This window comes from Microcaecilia unicolor, chromosome 1 (genome assembly GCF_901765095.1).
Source record: "Microcaecilia unicolor chromosome 1, aMicUni1.1, whole genome shotgun sequence".
NCBI classification, from domain to species: domain Eukaryota; kingdom Metazoa; phylum Chordata; class Amphibia; order Gymnophiona; family Siphonopidae; genus Microcaecilia; species Microcaecilia unicolor.
In genome coordinates this window covers 359606046-359619677 of record NC_044031.1, presented here as the reverse complement: position 1 = coordinate 359619677, position 13632 = coordinate 359606046, and the positions used below count along the sequence as shown (strand labels likewise).

Here is a 13632-nt window from a genome sequence, read left to right as displayed (position 1 = left end):
ACTTTAGGCACCAGGACTTACACCAACTAAACCCTTACACCTAAATAAGGCACAGATCTCCCTTATAACAACATGCATAAGTTGCAGGAATGCCCCTGATTCGCCCATAACCTTCCCATGGCCACGCCCCCTTTCTGGAGCCGCATGTACAATTTATATATGGATAAATTTAAATTCATCCCAATTAGAACCAATAATAATTGATTATTAGGGCCAAATTATCAGTGCTAATTGACTTGTTATTCAATTAAATTGTGTGCAGAAATTGGGTAATCCTGAGCGCCATATATAGAATTCAGGGGTACATGTCTGATTCAGTTTAGACAGTTTCTTCATGCTCTTGGTGACATGTGAGCACAATTTTTACACTCATTTTCATCATGTTCAGGACCAAGACACAATAAGCATTTAGTATGCATGTAAAAGTTATGGATTTTTCTATCACATTTTGGGCACAGACAAAATTCTGAGAGGTGTCATAGAGCCACATTTTACATACAGGTGTAGAAATCAGAACTGAGACATCCAGGTCAGGATGTGCTCCATTTCAGTGGTATTTTAGAAAAGAATCTGCCAACACTGATCCTTTTCTAAAATACCTGAATGAATGATGTGTCTTTCCTGGAATATGTAGTCATTTTACAAATATGCATGTTGAAAAAATGAATGGAATGGATCTGGCAATTTTCTTGTGGAGGCGCTGGCACTTATGCACGAAAGTGGCAATTTAATAACTTCCATGTAAGTGGTACCACTTCTACATGTAGCTGCCCCATTTTATAAACCTGTAAATGAAGTACTGCCAATTAAGTAGTGAGGCTGCAATTTTAAGTTGTAAGTTCTGGGAGAGCAGTTCCCACCCCCTTGCTGTTTAATGACATCATCACTTGTGTGCCTAACTCAATCCTGTTTATCAACAGAAAATAATTGTATCACAAACATTTAGTCATTTTTGGTTAATGTGTGGATGAAATTATTTTAAATAGAAATAAATGTCATTAAAAATGAAGTAGACACCCAAATTATAGTAAATACAAGCTGAACTATCTCAATGGTTTGTCAAAGCAACTCTTCGAAGAACCAAGATTTCAAAAACAGAAAGAAAAACAAATTACCTGAAATATGACAGTAAAGTAAACCACGATGATAGTTGTGCTGACAAACAGGTTTTTCTCTTTCACTTTCTCACTATCCAAAAGTGCAACAAGTGCAAAGGCAACGGCACCTCGTAGACCGCCATATGACATTACAACTTGGTCTATTATCCCCAGCTGGACCATTCTGTAGCGGTTTAAAATCCAGGTCTGTATAATTACACCTATTGAAACAAATTTTACAAGCACAAACAGTGTTATATTGTCATCAGTGTTTTATATCAGGGAAGGACTTTAAAGAGCAGTAAAGAAGAGGAAAGGTGACTAGAGAGGTAGAAGGAAATAACTGGACTGTATACAAAGGGATTGTTTAACATAGGAGTGGAATAGTAGCCTAGTGGTTAGAGCACTGGGCTGACCACAAGGGAAGCCCCATTCAAATCCCATTGCTGATCCTTGTGATCATGAACAAGTCACTTAATCCTCCACTGCCGCAGGTACAATCTTAGAACAAGAGCCCTCTGGAGACAGAGAAATACCTACTGTACCTGAATGTAACTCACCTTGAGCTACTACTGAAAATAGATGTGAGTTAAACCCAAATCAATTATGCTACATTACATTCTTCAAAAATAGTGGATTACCAGTTTAACAGCACTATTTGACAAACTGGAGACATAAAATGAATTAAAATTAAACAGCTAGAGATTAAATTATCTGCCTATGCTATATCTTTCAAACATCCACAACTCTTGACTTGGGCTTGACATATCAATTTGGCTTTTTTTTCTACATATAAGATTAATAGACAAAAAAAAGAGCTGCTTCCCTTAAATATTCATGACACAGCGGACACAGCCTTTGAACATAATTTGGTATGGACTACACTAAAAATCAGTTATCTTGGCTTGAATTTCTGTATCCAGATAGAGAAAACATTGCAAGCTAGCTCACAAAAGATATTTTGGAGTATTAAAGATCTCATATTGGGTTTGTCATCTCTCTGTCTTACATGGTGGGGTAGACTATATACTATACAAATGACTATATACTATATAAATGATGATCACTCCTAAGATTAAATCTATACTTAATATGGTTCTGGTACTTTATGAAATGTAATGTAAAATATTTGGGGGGGGGGAGGTTGGGGGAATGGGGCTACACAAAAATCTGGTGATTTCTGGATGTATTAGATGGATCTCTGCTTTGTTCATTCTCTTCCCTCCAACAGAAGTATATGCTACCAGATGCACATTTTTTTTAAATACCATTCCCTGAAGCAAAGAGTATTGAGAAGTGTCACTGAAAGTCTGATCTATATATGATTTGCATTGGCCAACAAACAGTGCTGGCCTGTCCTTTGGACCCTGTTAAAGGCCAGGGAGCCCAGAGTAGTAGAATAGGAATCCACGAGGGTGTGTAGGACTTAGAGGGGGGGGGGTGCAGTAGGGAGGATTCCGGGACACACCCTGATTCAGGAAGGGAGCCCTGATCAGGACCTAATGGCCAGGGAGGCCAAGGAAAAAGAGTTGGATCACTCCCTTTTGGGAGGTGAGAGGTCTCTTGGGGACATGGATGGACCTTTTGAGAGCTATCGTGAACCAACCCTGGCTGGAACATAGGCAGCAGATTGTTTTGGAGATCCAGCCTACACCTTTGGGAAGGTGATGACATCTTCCCAAGGGCTCTCCTAGAAAATTACAAAAAAAAATGCAACCTCTAAGATCCACTTCTCTGTTGCAGAAAAAGTAAAAATTTCAACTTGATATAATTCAAAACTGTATATTAACGTGGCAGCTGGATGCTAGGCACTCCCTAAGTTGCTGCAGTCACCAGAGGGAAAAAGTGAAAAATTATGGAAAAATTTATGAAGTGGAGAATTCTCAAGTGTGAACCAGGCGTGAGGGCTGGTCACCTAATGATCTCCTGAAAGTGAAGGAAACCTTACCTGTTTCTCCAGGTGATATGGAAGGAACATAAGTACCCACCAAAAATCAGCTGCAGCTGTGTCTCCATGCGTGAAAGGATGGGGACACCGCTAAACAGAGATCTCCTTTACTATTACCAATAGCACAATAACATTGATCAACATTGAACATGAAGTTGGAGAACAGTGGAGCAAATAACTATTAATGCAGAGCACAATAATCCATACTAGTATCATCTATCTAACCATATACTTTAGTGGAGTAATCTACGGTTTGGAGATTCCCACATTATCCAAGTAAGTATATTTATTAACCATTTCACCACAACTCTCAGGTGTCTCCTATTTGGAAACCCTTCTCACCACTTGTGTTGTATTTACTACTTACCCTATGTTTGTCTTCTAGATCCGTGTTTTCCAAGTCAGTCTTGGAGTACCCCCTTGTCAGTTGGGTTTTCAGGATAGCCACAATGAATATGCATGAGATTCATTTCCATACATTGCCTCCATTGTATGTAAATCTATTTCATGCATATTTATTGTGGCTATCCTGAAAACTTGACTGGCAAGGGGGTACTCTAGGACCGACTTGGGAAACATTGTCCTAGATGGAGACCTACCTTAGCTATAAATGCTAATATTTACCCTATAATTCCTATCAAAGGAAGACCACCAACATGCGGACAACCACCACAGAATGCAAAGAAGGGTCCAAACAAACTCACCTCAACAAAGAAACAACTAATAAAAGTCCACACAACACCAAACGTAGAAGACCCATTCCAAACAATCCAAGTGGGCTACATCAATGCCAGATCCGCAGTAAACAAAACAGCAATACTAACAGACTGGATCATAGCAGAAGACCTTGACCTACTCTTCATCAATGAAACCTGGATCCATGACCAAAAGGACCCCATAATCCTAGACCTATGCCCTCCAGGATACAAAATCACAAATTGGACCAGAAAGGAAAAGAAAGGCGGAGGCATAGCACTAATCTATCGATCCCACTTTACCACCGAAACCACTGCCAAGTACATGACGCCTCAACTTGAAATGACCTCAATCAGAATCCACAACAAAACACTTTGCGATCATTTGAATTGTATTCTGTTTTACAGACCTCCAGGTAATTGGAATGAAAGCCAGACTAACTTCATGGACTTCATTTCAAACACATGTGTAACCAACTCCAATGTACTAGTAATAGGAGACATCAACCTTCACTTAGAAGACCCAAACTCAATCAACGCTCGAGAATGTAAGGAATTCCTCCAATTATGGGATCTCAAAGGGCCACAAATCCAAGCAACCCACGTCAAAGGGCACAAACTTGACCTCATCTCACACAAACTTTCAACAGACCAGAACTTAATAATAACAGATATTAAATGGACAGAAACGCCCTGGACTGATCACTGCAAACTAAACTTATCCCTGGCGGAAGAAGGGATTACACCAAATACAAGAACACACATCCTACAGAACAAGAGGTCACGTAGACAGGAAAACATTCTGGCAACAGATATATAACAATGAATGGACAGCACAAACAGACACCATATACTACCTCATGTAATGGGATAAAAGATGCAAATGCATACTAGATGAAATAGCACCCTTAAGAACAAGACCTTCACGTAAGCATAACTCGATATCATGGTTCAACGAACTGAAAAAGCTAAAAACACAATCCAGAAAACTCGAATGAGCATGGAACAAAACAAAAGATGAACACACAACACATGGAAACAATCACAAAGAAAGCACAAGACAGACCAAAAGATCATACTATAAAACTAAAATAGGGAGAGACTATAAAGACACAAAAAAACTATACCAACTCGTGAACAAACTCCTAGACACCAACCAGGTCACTACATCGAATACAGACATCCCATCTGCAGATAAACTTGCTAAGTATCTCAATGAAAAAATTGTAAACCTACGCAGCATGCTACCTCAGGACAACACTGACATCGAAAACTTCCTTAATGAGTTGGATCCAACCACTGGAGAATACCCGGCTGACTGAAACTGGTTAAATTTTGCCCTCCTCATCGGCGATCAACAGGTTCTCCAACACTCACTGTAAACTAGATACCTGCTCCAACTACCTAATGAAATCCGCCCCTGACCACTTCATAGTAGACCTCACATCCCACCTAAATTACATGCTACAGCAAGGTCTCTTCCCTAAGGAAAATGGCATTATCCTACTCACCCCGATACCAAAAGACACCAAGAAAAAAACCCCAAATGAAATCACCAACTACCGTCCAGTAGCATCCATCCCGTTGTCAGTCAAACTGATGGAAAGCATGGTAGCCAAACAACTTACAGATTATATAAACAAATTCTCAGTATTACACGAATCACAGTCAGGTTTTCACCCCCTCCACAGCACAGAAACAGTACTACTCACACTCCTAGCCAAATTCAAGCAGGAAATAGCAATAGGCAAAAACATCCTCCTCCTCCAATTCAACATGTCTAGTGCATTCGACATGGTAACCCACAATATATTAATGAGATTACTAGATATTTCGTGATTGGTGGCAACATACTTAGCTGAATCAAGAGTTTCCTAACTACAAGAACATATCAAGTAAAATCAAACTCAAACATATCATCACCATGGAAAGCAGACTGCGGAGTACCACAAGGATCACCGCTATCACCAATCCTCTTCAACCTAATGATGACCCCACTAGCCAAGTCCTTATCCAACCAAGGCCTTAACCTCTTCATCTATGCAGACGATGTCACAATATACATCCCTTACAAATCTAAACTGACAGAAATCACCAACGAAATCAAGATCAGCTTGAACATCATGGACTCTTGGGCAAATGCATTTCAACTAAAACTCAACAAAGAAAAAAACACACTGTCTTATCCTGCAGGCTGTACAGCCAGCTCATGGTTTTGATATCCCAAAACCAATATGTAGAGTGCTCCCTACCCCCAGAACCATCTACCACCATCCTGAGTGCTTCCCACCACCAGAACCCACAACCACACCAACACCCTGACTGCTCCTCACCAACACAGGCAACAATGTGACAGTGTGAAACAGCACACATTGACAGACCTCTCAGACAGCACCTGACTTTCACACACATGCAGGTGCAGGCACTGTCACAGGCTGAACCTAGGGCTAGGGAGTGAGAGACAATGGTTGAGACTACAATGACACAGAAGTTCTAAGATGGAGCAGGGTTGGGAAGGGATGTGGAGGGGCTCACAGGTGGTTATGGAAGGGGGGCTGTGGGAACACGCAAGGCAGCTGTATGTTCGCTGGCAGGGGGAGGGAACATATCAGGTATGGATGCAGAGTAACCACTCTGTATAATAGTCTCTACCATTTTGCCCAGTACCGAGATCAGGCTCACCAGTCTATAACTTCCCAGGTCACCTCTTGAACCCTTTTAAAAATTGGATTTACATTGGCCACCCTCCAATCTTCCAGTACCAAGCATGATATAAAGATAAATTACATATTTTTAATAATAGTACTGCAAATTCATTTTGTAGTTTTGTCAGTAGTCTGGGATGTATACTATTCAGTCCAGATGATTTGCTACTCTTTAATTTGTCAAATTGTGCTATTACTTCCAGGATTATAGAGATCTTCAGTTCTTCTGACTCATCAACATCAAATACCAATTCTGGCATGGTATCTCCCCCACATCTTCCTTCAGTGCACTTCAGATAATCCAAAGAGATGAGAATTGGATTATGGCAGTAATGGCAACTAGGACACCGAATGTGCCACATAAGCCAGTCTCCCTTGATGATGAGCACCACCTTAGCTATGAATCAGTGGGCACCTATATCCTTCATCTTTTCTCTAGTATTTCCATACTGCAGCTCTATGAACCTTGGTAAGAATCAGGATCCTCTGTTGGTGCCAACTCCTCCTAATAGGCTTCATCAAGAACAACTGTTGGTACTAGATCTGTCAGGCTCAGTAAATCTTGAGGCAAACTGGGGCCTACATCTCTCATGGCTACGGTCATCTATTGTTCAGTTTATATATGCCCTCCTCTCCTCATGCTCCAGTGACCTGCCATAGGTGGAACATCTCCAGGTTCTGCTGATGTCACACCACAAAAGTGTAAAACCTCCTCTGGATTGGGTGTGTCCCTGTGTAGGCGTGCTTTGTTCACCTCCAGCGGGAAACTTCCCCACATTTCAATTTTAAGGAAGTTCCCTCCAGAGCTGGAAAAATGTCCATTGTACATCCAAAATGCAGCAACCCTTTTCCTTGCAGCATCTCAGTGACTGGCAACATTGTTATAGGTACTCTGGCTGCTTGTCCAACAAACAGTCCAGGTAGCTCTGCAACAAACTCAAAATGCCTTGCTCTGAAACTTTGCCTTTTTGCCACAAATGCAGTCTTTTGGCTTAGAAAGTCTAAAAAAAATTTAATTTATTCAAATTATTTCAGACCCTGTTCGTGTACCAAATTATGTAACCCTAGGGTCAAGTGTCCTATATAGAAGGCTGCCTAATGCTTGCCCTGTGGAGTTCAAACAAGGTATACAATTAAATTTGTTGATGTAGCAGAACCACACTTAAGGACTGGATAAATCCAGAAGGCCAAATAAGCAGTTCATACTTTTGTAAGTCTCCACATAATAACAGCCAACTGCAATAAAGTTTTTTTCTGATCCAAGATTTACTAATGTCTTTCAGTTGCAAGGCAAGTAACATATATCAAACGGAACTGTAACTGTGGCAATATGTATACTATTCACTCCTCTTTCCCAGCAGTGCTGCACTTTGTCAACTCTATTATTCTACTACTGGGGGTTACTTAATATGGGATTTGATTGTAGAACATAAAGTACAGATTCTCATGTTACTGAGACTTGGAAGCCAGAGGGTGTTTGATTATTTTAACCCAATGCTGTCCCCCATGTTTTGATTTTTGTCATCGGCCACATAGCCATGGTTATGGGAGAGGAGTGGCCTTTATTTATAGTAGCACCAGCACTTATACATATAAGTGCTGATTTCACAATATCTACATATTAAGTACTAGCACATATTAATAGTGCCACTGAATATCAATACAGACTGACTTGGCACTATACAATAGTGGAGGAGCAGTCCATTAGCAGAGCTGGCAATTATCCAGATAGAAGCAATATTTAGTGATGCTACCCAAATAACTATCCTGGTAACTGTTTAAAATTAATGGAGTAGTTATATGGATAGCAGTGCTGAATATTGCTGCTATCAGGATGATTTTCACACTGACTGCTGGGGCAAAATATTGACTCAATAGTTTTTCAGCTTGCCCAAGCCATGCCTACAACATGCTTCCTTCAAATATTAGCATCACGGCCATTTACATGTATACAGCGCAGCTTTCTGAAATCTCTGTTTACATGTACAGCCAGTATACATGCATAAATGCCACTATTTACATGGGTTGTTGCTTCTAAAATGATCTTCTTAGATTAACACTAAATGACTACTGAGGAGTTGAAGTGAGGTAATGGGAACCAGAAAGTTTCAGTAGGGGAGGTAAAACCTTTAAGCACTGTCAATTACATAAGACAGGGTAGATGATCACAAAACAGCATTCTTTCCCCCATTCTGAATAACTCAAAGCTTTGGCTGCACTCAAAGGGCAATGTCTCCATAGGGATTAGCTTTATATTATGACAGTAATGAACTTTACTGCTAAGCCAGGATATGTGGATGCTGATCTCAGTCTCTCTAATTTACTAACACCCACCATAGAACTTGTTTTGCATCATGTCAAAGACAGCTTCCTTCAAGAGTTCATAAGATATACCAAGGTATGCTTGAAAATTCATTTTAATCAAGCCTGTGAAACCCAAAATGATGGGAAATATTTCTGTGACTGTGTTCTCTTTTACCAAAAAAGCTGCATGAAGGACTCACTTGAATCTATACCTACATACAGATGAGTTTTCTATTGTGTAAGTTCCAAAACAACTGATTCTGAATCACAAACGTAAATTAAGATCAAGATGTACTCTTTGGATGTGAATGTGTGCAGTGGAATGAGCAGTAATTCTTTGTTTCATCGCTAAAATACTTCTTAATGTGCCACACAGGTGCTCATGTCATGTAATTATGTAAGGTATGACATCAGTATTTGCTAATGTTAGTTGAGTTTATTCCAATTTTGTAATACCAGAATTGGAATCAATAAGGGGCAGAAGAAAGTAAGAACAAGAGACAATATGTACAGTGTAATTTAAACTCCGTGTCTCCCTAGATCTTTCTTTTCACAGTGAATACTTTCTACCTGTAAAATCATGATTATGTTATAAAGCTGTAGATACATCTACCACTATATCAGAATGGCTGTTTTGTGGCTTATTTCTTCAACTGTTAGCTTTATTCTTAGATATGAATAGAGAGGTGTCCCACTGCAGGAAGCACAAGTTACCAGAAAAGAGCAGGCCAGGAATTTTCCATCTCCTTCATTCTGTCTTCTATTGATATTTTCAAAATTTGTGAATACCAAACCAATGAACTTTTAAGTGCCCATCAAAATGTATTAAGGCTGCATCGTGAGTGTTTTGTGACATATTTGAAAAGAATTAGAATTCAGGGGCCGATGCACAAAATTCACCGGAAAGAACCACTCACTATTTCCACCTCAGTAAAAATTACCGAAGTGGAAACAGAGAGCGATTTCCAGAGGAAATTGCATGCAAATGAGCTACTTGCAAAAACAGTGAGCAACTTGGAAGGGGAAAAAGCCAACACATGCATACAGCAGCCACTCGCTAAGCATGGCTGCTATGCATATGCCCATAACAGCCGAACAGCCTCCACTACTACACAGCTTCCATACATGCAAGCTTTACACACTGGTAGCAAAACGGATCATACCTTCTCCTGCTTTAGACTTAGCCTGGCCTCAGAATGACATCCTATAGTATATCTCCTATCACCTTCTCCCACTACTCCAACCAGAGTTACACCTAATCACACTGACCACCCTTCAACATCTTCTGTCCTTCTGTGACTGTTCTCTTGTGCTTGACTGCTTAAATATTTTAAATTTAAATGCTTTACTTTTTGTCTATTAGATTGTAAGCTCTTTGAGCAGGGACTGTCTTTCTTCTGTGTTTGTACAGCGCTGCGTACACTTTGTAGCGCTCTAGAAATGTTAAATAGTAGTAGTAGTAGTGTGTTTCTGATTTGTAAGCCGGTGTGTATGAAAGCTGTGTATGGTGGATCTAAACTACAAACCCTGTGCCAGCTGCCTAATGGGGAGGGAAGAAATATGGGAGCAGGGCGGGTGAGGAGAGGGAGTAGGGGGCTGCTGCTGGTTGCCACTGCCGCTGCTGTGTGCCAAGCTCAGTGGCTGCAGGGAGGGGAGAAAGGAGGTGATGGTGTTGCTGCGGTGGAGGGCAGGAGGCAGGGAGTGGCGAGGGCAAGAAGTGGAGGAACCAGAGCAGCATGCAGGGTAGCAGCAGGGATGGGCTAGGAAGAGGCTCCTGGCCCCCTCCTGGCTTTCTCCTTAAAAGAGGATAGCAAGCAGCTGGCCACTCTTCCATCCCTACCACTAACCCACGGCCACATTCATGAGAATCACTGCCTCCCAGACTGCCAAAATGTGCACCTTGAGCAAAGAGCTAGCTGCCCCAAGCTTGACTGAGGGGGGGGGGAGGGAGGGAGAGAGGAGGGGGTGACATGCAGCTGCTCTCACTGGAGAGAAAGGAGGGTCTCCTGTGCTGTCAGAGCTCCCAAGGGCTGCAGTTCGGGTGAGGAAGCATCAACCAACTGGCAGAAGAGGATGGGAAGGGCAGAGAGACTGTTTATGATGATACGAAGCAGGAATGGGTTGCCTAGTTCAATTTTGCCTTTGAAATACCAATGGAAATCACAGGAAACTGCTCCACCGAGAGGCCACTGTCATGATACGACAGCTCCTGGCCTCCCATAAAAATTTCCTCATTAAATGTAGGAGCTGCATTTTGTGCATCACTCATAAATGGCTGTGCATTGCTTGAAATGCACATTTGAATAGTAATCAGCTCATTTAAATGCACTAGCATACCATTCCCATTGTCTGCTGCCACAAATGGAAAACAGCTCTCAGAACCCCTTTGTGCATCTCCCGCTGAAAAATGTGCTTGCTGTACAGGCTGGAACCAGTCTAAAAAGCATGTTGCTGGACTGGTAAGTTTTGTGCATCGGGCCCTCAGTCCTTAACAATTAATATGTTACTGTATTCTTATTTTATACAGGGTGAGGCAAAAGAAAAGTAGCCCCCTAGAGTTTTTTGCTATTTTCTCAGCAACCGCTTTCAATGAGAAATTTTATGTACTTATTTAGTCATCATACTTATGTATTACTATTAAACAATATTTAATTATCTTAAGATATGTTGATGTTATTTTAGAGTTACTACCTAGCAATTTTTGCAGGTTAAAAATGTTTGAGCTAAAACACAGTAAAAAAAACATCATTCAAACGACACAATTAACAATGTGTCAAAATTTCACAGTCACTGCTGTGAATGAGTGGTATAGCTACATGGGGCCAGGGGGGCCTGGGCCCCCCGTAGATTTGGCCCTGGACCCCCCCTGGACCTTTAAACTTAAAAAAGCAAAAAGCTTATCTTGGTCCCAAGATAAGTTTTTTTGCTTTTTTTAAAGTTTAAAAGTCTTTATTTAAAAGAATTGCACAAAAATATAAAAATTTAAAAACTTTAAATTTAATCTATTGAATTACAGTTCATGATTTATTTGCTTATGGAGGTAGGAGGTTTTTTCAACTGATGCGGTGAATACCCTTTTCAGTCTGTGAGCTGAAGATCTAGTCCTAGATGGGGTTCTAAGGCTCTTTCATATTCTTTTTAAAATTTTGAATACTGTAGTGCTCATTAGTTCACTTGTCATTAAGAACTTTTTTATCACCCAGTGGAGTTTTGTGTATATTGACAATTGTTTGGTGCTCTACAGCCATTGATTTATCGGTAACTAGTAGAGGGACAGGGACACAGGGATGATGCTAAACACAGGGTGGGAGGATAGGGACACAGAAGGGTGTAATTAAGAATTAGGAAAATAATCACTTTTCCAGTATAGTTTACTTTAACATCATTTGATTATTCGCTTCACCCAATGCAGCTTGAGGTGATATACAATAAAAATAATCTTATATATTATCAAAACTTTGCTCTTCCTAATAACCTGCTCTTTAAATCTACCAAAGATGCATAAAAAAATCATGGGGCAAATATTCAGCTGGTAGCAGTCAGCATTTTTTGGCTGCCATCGGCGTTATGCATGGATATTCAATAATGGGCCACATCTGGTCACCAGCATTGAATATCCTATATAATAATTTGCACCTCCAATGTTCAATCACTGTCTGGCTGCCTGGGTTCATAACATCTCATGACATCAGCCAGCCTCCAGCATTCCATTCCCCCTCACGTCAAAACGTAATGACGTCAGAGGGCAGAACAGTGAGAGGGAAGGGAACGCTGGAGGCGAGCTGACGTCAGGATGTTACCAACAAAAGGGAAGCCAGCCAGGCCAGCCAGAAAACCATGAGGTACAAAGAAAGAGTGAATCACAGCACATCGAGGGGAGGGAAGGGCAGACCAGAGCAGAATCGATGGACATGGATGGGATGGGAGGAGAGGACAGGAGAGAAGAGAATCGCGGGACACAGATGGGAGGGCAGGGAAGAGGAGAATTGCTGGACATGGAGGGGAGGGAGGGGAAGAATCGCTGAACATGGAGGGGAGGGCAGGGGAGAGACAAAAAAATCGCTACAAGGGAGCCTTTCTAGGGCCCGTTTCATTGTTGAGGAAACGGGCTAGGTTCTACTAGTCTGATTATATGTGGCTGGCCATCACTTATCTAGTCAAATGGGATATTCAAAATTGATTCAAATTTGCTGACATAAAATAGAAAGTTGAGTTTGCACTATATTTAAGCTTTTTTGATTAAATTGATGGTAGCTGTGTTTTTCTGCAGTGGCCTTTTCTCCTATTGCAGGAGTTGTTTTCCACTGCAGCTTTTGCAGCATACCATTCAGCGGATGAGAGTGCACCCTAATGGGTTGTGTATAGTAAAAGTCAGCGACTTTTCCCAGGGCAGTTGAGACTCACGTTGTTTAAAATTTATAAGCCTGTGAATAGCATGAACTCACAAAGGGCCCTGTTTACTAAGCCACGTTGTAGGTGCGCTATTGTTTTTAGTGTGCGCTAATACTAGAGACACCCATAGGAATATATGGGTGTCTCCAGCGTTAGCACATGCTAAAAATGCTGACTCTGCCCCTGGACTGCCCTCAAAATTGATTGCTATGGCTTTAGCGGTTAGTGCTGATATTCAGTGGCACTAACCTGTAAAGTGCCACTGAATACAAGCAGATAGCTCTGCAGAAGCAATTTAACTGGGCAGGAGGCTCTCCAAACTGGGCAGGAGGCTCTCCAAACTGTGGTCCACTACGTATGAGAGACCATGCAAAAGAGTAGTGAGACCAGCATGGCACCTCCAATAACAACAGGAAGATGGAGATTCAGTGGAAAAAACTTTATTACCCGACACGGCACCATGTTTCGGCAAAGTGCCTGCCTCAGGAGTG

The 13632-nt window shown here is 41.2% G+C and overlaps 1 protein-coding gene across 1 annotated transcript in view; it reads right to left on the bottom strand.

The window, feature by feature from the left end:
• SLC9A3 (solute carrier family 9 member A3) overlaps window positions 1–13632 on the bottom strand; it is a 412188-nt gene that overhangs the window by 157605 nt on the left and 240951 nt on the right. Inside the window, exon 7 of the mRNA XM_030209723.1 lies at window positions 1116–1318. Within this exon, the coding sequence (XP_030065583.1) occupies window positions 1116–1318 (203 nt within the window). The remainder of the gene's footprint in view (window positions 1–1115; window positions 1319–13632) is intronic.